The following is a 5724-nucleotide window of genomic DNA, read 5'->3' as shown; positions in this document are numbered from 1 at the left end:
TAAGGAGGCTTAGATGCCTTCCTCGAATATGCAAGTAAAGGGTACACCTTGAAAACATGAAAGAACTTACCGGATTAGTAAGGCGAGTTAGGCTATGCCCATGGTCCTCGGTCGTGGGCGGTGGCGTCTCACTGGACTTGAAGAGCACCTTTCAAATGTCTTTATGCATCATGCCGAAGAGATCTAGTAGCGTCTGGTGCTTGGTCGGATTGAACTCCCACAAATAGCAAGTCCGGCATTGGCACGGAAGTATCTGGCGAACTAGCATGGATCATGTTGATTAGCTTGACTTTCTTGTTTATCATGCTCTAAACGCGCGTCTGGTGCACTATCAGCTCGTCCGAAGAGCCCCAGGTTAGGCCCTTCTCTTGCTAGGAGGTGAGCCGCATCGGGACTTCGGATTGGAATGCAGGAGCCGCTGCCCAGTTGGTGCCGCGCGGCTCGGTGATGTAGAACCACCCCGACTGCCATCCTTTGACAGTCTCCACGAAGGAGCCTTCAGGCCAGGTGACATTGGGCATCTTGCCCACCATGGCGCTTCCGCACTCTGCTTGTTGGCCGCTCACCACCTTTGGCTTCACATTGAAAGTCTTCAGCCATAATCCAAAGTGAGGTGGAATGCGGAAGAAGGCCTCGCACACGACAATAAATGCCGAGATGTTGAGGATGGAATTGGGGGCCAGATCATGGAAGTCCAGCCCGTAGTAGTACATCAGTCCATTGACGAACGGGTGGAGGGGGAATCCCTGCCCGCGGATGAAGTGTGTAAGGAACACCACCCTCTCTTAGGGCTCCGGGGTGGGGACGATCTGTCCCTTGGCCGGAAGTCGATGGGCGATTTCCTTGGCTAGGTACCCGGCCTCCCGGAGCTTCTTGATGTCCTTCTCCTTGACGGAGGAGGCCATCCACTTACCTCCTGCTCTGGATCCGGACATGATGGGAGTGCTTTTTTGAGTGGAGAAGGCGAGAGCTTGGGTGCTGGAGCTCGAGAATGGATTGGCAGAGGAAGGAGAAGGCGTGGGTGAACAAGGATGAATCCTTATCCCTTTATAACGGTAGTAAAAGTCATGCGCCTCCCCACTCGCCTTAAAATTTGCCTATTCCCCAAGCGCCGTGCAGATGACACGGTTGGGTTACCCATGCCCGTATTGATGAGAATCCCGTGATAAGGGGACACGATCTCTGCTTCGACAAGACGTGCCAATAAAACCGCACCTCGAAATACGGACAGTGGCGTGATGTCACGCTATAAAAAGTTGTCAGCGGATTGGACTCGTGGAATACTATACTCTCTACGGTGGTATGTGGAATTTGATTTGCAGAGCCAGACACGATTCTTGTGTTCAAGATCTACTTTAAAGTATTCGGAGAAGGAACCCACCTTGCAATGCCGAAGACAATCTGCGCGCTGGACTCATCGTCATTGAAGCCTGGTTCACGGGCTACTGAGGGAGTCCTGGATTAAGGGGTCCTCGGACAGCCGGACTATATACATGTGCGGACTATTGGGCTATGAAGATACAAGATAGAAGACTTTGTCCTGTGTCCGGATGGGACTCTCCTTTGCATGGAAGGAAAGCTTGCCGATTCGGATATGTAGATTCCTTTATCTGTAACCGACTTTGTGTAACCCTAGCCCCCTCCACTGTCTATATAAACCGGAGGGTTTAGTCCATAGGACAAGAAGAACAATCATAATCATAGGCTAGCTTCTAGGTTAGCCATTACGATCTCGTGGTAGATCAACTCTTGTAATACTCATATTCATCAAGATCAATCAAGCTGGAAGTAGGGTATTACCTCCATAGAGAGGGCCCGAACCTGGGTAAACATTGTGTCCCCCGCCTCCTATTACCATTAGCCTTAGACGCACAGTTCGGGACCCCTACCCGAGATCCGTCGGTTTTGACACCGACACCCACCCCAAATTGCACCAAATCCACCCTGAAGACCAGCCTGATCCATTTGCTATCTACTATCTTCTTCCTCCTCCATGCCAACCATCTCGCGCTCTGCCACCGCGCCTGCTTCACATCTGTTCCTAGGCTCTCTGCTGCCAGCTTCGGAAGAGCACTCCCGTCCTCACTGCAGGGGACGTCATCGCCGGCCGGACGTCACCGTGGTACGTCCGGCAACTCTTCGGCTCCGCCTTGCGCTTGATGTGTTCGACACATTGTCCGGCCGGATTTTTTGTGATTTTTTTAGGTAAAGTGATGGGCTCCGATGCTTTGTCGGACGAGGAGTATGGATCATGTAGATTTCGGTTGCATTATACAATTTTATTTCTCAACTTAAAAATGTTGGCTCAAAGAACCATCAAGCGACATTAACTCATTCATGAAGAAAAGGTGCGCTTTGATGTGTCAGACAGAACCAGGTAAACCTTGGCGGCATTTAGGTGTCTATATGGGTGATGGAGATAGTGCAATTTTCAATTCCATCACCAAGGTGATTCCGGGCAATGTAGAATGCATCTCTTTTTGGTACGTTGGCTGCCTCAATGATCAATTTATCAACGCCATTGCCTCGGATCTTTCAAAGCATTGAGAAATTGTTGACCCGGTCAAAATCGGGTGGCCTAATTTCAATTAGAGACCTCAACTGATTGTGAGCGCTTTAAAATTAAGGAGCTTAGTGTTATAGAGGATTTTCAACGATATCTTAAGATAAATAAACATCAAGGGTAAAAGGAGAAAACAATTAAAAGAATCCCATCAGAAAAGGGCAAATGAGGTATAGTAGACATAAAATAAAAGGTTGCCCACAAAAGAAGACATAAAATAAAAGAGCAAATGAGTTAAAAAAATAAAAAACAAAAGAGCAAACGCTCCTGCGAGGCAGAGGCTCCCCCAACAGCCCGTTCAAAAAGCCCCCAAGGAAAGTCCAGAAAAAGGCCTGTTGAAATAGAGCCCAAGAAAGCCGCCCACTTACAGAGCCCGCAGGAATCGGCATCCCTCCCGCAGATCACAGCCGTCCGATGAAGCACTAGGGTTTCACCTCGGGTATATAATTCATCCCCACGACCCAGCCTCCAAAACCTTAGACGCGAACGCACCTCCTCCCCTCCTGCCCCCGAGCACCGCAGCCGCCGCCGCCGCCGCCGCCGCCGCCGCCGACTGCAGCCATGGTAAGCGTCTCCCCCCGCCATGTCCGCCCTCCTCCTCCTCTCGCGGATCCCGCCTCGTGTGCTGACGTCCGTGATTCTTCCTTGGCCGCAGTCGCTGATCGCGGGTGAGGAGTTCCAGCACATCCTTCGTGTGCTCAACACCAACGTCGACGGTAAGCAGAAGATCATGTTCGCGCTGACCTCCATCAAGGGTGTGGGCCGCCGCTTCTCCAACATCGTCTGCAAGAAGGCCGACATCGACATGAACAAGAGGTGAGGAACCAACCGTCCCCCTTTCTCGCCAGATCTTGTGGTGGTGGGTGGGGTGCTGATCTCGCGCTATGTTCTGTGGGGGGTGTGCAGGGCTGGAGAGCTTTCCGCGGAGGAGATGGACCGCCTGATGGCGGTGGTGCACAACCCGCGCCAGTTCAAGGTGCCGGACTGGTTCCTCAACAGGAAGAAGGATTATAAGGACGGCAGGTTCTCCCAGGTCGTCTCCAACGCCGTGGACATGAAGCTCAGGGATGACCTTGAGAGGCTCAAGAAGATCAGGTATAACCTCGCCGTTCCCTCTTTTCTTTTTGCCCCTTGCCATTGTTTGATTGATATATGGCTATGTGTTAGATTCAACTGCTGATGATGCTTGCACTTCACGTATAAGGACTAGCAGTTCGTGTCTTGCCTGTTAGTATACAGTTTAATTTGCTATTATTAGCTAGGGTTGTTGATTGACATAGTTTTCTGCTGGAAGTCAAATCTCCTGAACACTAGATTGCCTGAAATGTCAGGGTAGCAAGTCTAGCCTCATGTGTTACATCTATGTGCCGTTCTGTTGACTGCTAGTCTGCTTAGACATTTTCTTGTGTAGATAGTTATTTGATGCTTATTTCTACAAAAATACAACATGGTAGCCCTGTATGGATGGTTATTACCTGGAACTTGTGCCAGCTCTAATTAGGTTATAGTACAGTTCAATTTGGTAAATCTGTTGGAACTAGTTTGTGTATTACTTGTATCCAGATTTTATAGTCTGCCCTATGCCCTTGTCGACTTACTTAGTTACATTATTGTTATGTCTTGCAATCTAGTATTGAGGATTGTCAATGTATTTATGTGTACCTGTGTGTATCTTGTATGTAGCAATGCTTTGTTTCCAAGAGTTGTATGTCAAAGCCTGATGGATGATTCCTTAAAACTTCACTTTGCATTAGCATTGTCCTAGTGCATAGATGTGTGAGCGATCACTTATGCTTGAAACCCTGCTCTTTTCCAGGAACCATCGTGGTCTTCGTCACTACTGGGGCGTGCGTGTCCGTGGTCAGCACACAAAGACTACCGGCAGGAGAGGAAAGACTGTTGGTGTCTCCAAGAAGCGATAAGCTGCTTCACAAAGATCCCGCATAGCTTTGCTACTACTGTGTTGGTCCATTTCCACAATCTTAAGGAGTGTTCTTGTTTAGACGATTACCTTGGATGATGTTTTGCCCTAGATAATGTTTTGGTTCTGGAACCTTTAATATATTGTATCTTGAATTCCTTGTTGAACTCTTGAGAGTTTGTTTTGCCATGGGCTTAGAGTCATTTCAATGGTTGGCAAGAGCATGTCTACTCTGTGCATTTCTGAGCATTACAGGTATCCTTTTTGGGTGTGCCCATTCTACTGCTGTGAATGATTGATGACTTCTTAGTTGTTGTGTGTATTTTGTGGAGCGAACTGTTGTGCCAACAGAGTAATACTCCCTCTTCCTAAATATAAGATGTTTTGGCAGTTAAATCTACACTATCAAAATGTCTTATTTATGAACAGATGTAGAACATAGGTTGTGCTACCCTGTTCGCGAATGTAAGACCGTCTTGTCCTTCTTGCTTCACCATCTACCAGAACCTACTAAGCTACTACAACCGCCAAGGTCAGAGGTACAACCTTTCACCATTCCAGTTCATGTGCGGGAAGGATAGGATGCACTTTCACTGAATTATGCCTTTGTTTTGCCTTTTGCCTGCATATATTTTAAACGGTGTCGTTGCAGCCTTCAGCAACAACAAGAATCATTGTAGCATTGATCATGCTGTTTTTAACTCACATTGAAGAACGAAGAACCAATTTAGAATCACCTCTAGTGATTTTGTAGTATTTGTTTATAATTCCAGTTTACAGTTGCCCCTATGAGGACAGAGTTATCATTGTAGTACCATGAATTATCACATGCTATCTCATGTAAGTTCCTTTTAATTAAGCATGGAGCAGCATAAATTGAAATTGACTTGAATATTGTAGCTTTGAAGACTAGTAGTGATTATAGTGAACAATTATTGTAGTCGTATTGAACTAAACTTTTTTCGAAAGGGATGGAGTTTTTCTCGCTTTTGGCGTAGCAGGCCTCCCTACATATATCCTAATAATGGAGAGAGCAAATAATGTTTCATTAGGGTAATCTTTCACCATTGTTTGTGGAAGCTATTCACATATATTTGGTCAAACATATAACTAAAATACATAATTTAATCAAAAGTTAGAAGTTGATGAACATAATGAAGTATAAAATATTCTCTTGCTTAATACAAGAAACTCAATCATGAAATATAACAGACGATCTTTTTTTTTTTTTTTTGCATGT

General features: G+C 46.7%; 1 protein-coding gene across 1 annotated transcript; it reads left to right on the top strand.

Moving 5' to 3' along the window:
- The first annotated feature begins 2992 nt into the window (after positions 1-2992).
- Positions 2993-4723, top strand: LOC119312166 (40S ribosomal protein S18-like). The gene is made up of 4 exons (XM_037587902.1): positions 2993-3127; positions 3219-3379; positions 3470-3658; positions 4380-4723. The coding sequence occupies exons 1-4, from the start codon at positions 3125-3127 to the stop codon at positions 4483-4485; spliced, it is 459 nt and encodes a 152-aa protein (XP_037443799.1). The 5' UTR covers positions 2993-3124; the 3' UTR covers positions 4486-4723.
- Positions 4724-5724: the final 1001 nt, after the last annotated feature.

This window comes from Triticum dicoccoides, chromosome 5B (assembly GCF_002162155.2).
Source record: "Triticum dicoccoides isolate Atlit2015 ecotype Zavitan chromosome 5B, WEW_v2.0, whole genome shotgun sequence".
Classification (NCBI taxonomy): Eukaryota; Viridiplantae; Streptophyta; class Magnoliopsida; order Poales; family Poaceae; genus Triticum; species Triticum dicoccoides.
Note: the sequence above shows the minus strand (reverse complement) of the source record. Positions and strands in the feature narration are given on the sequence as shown.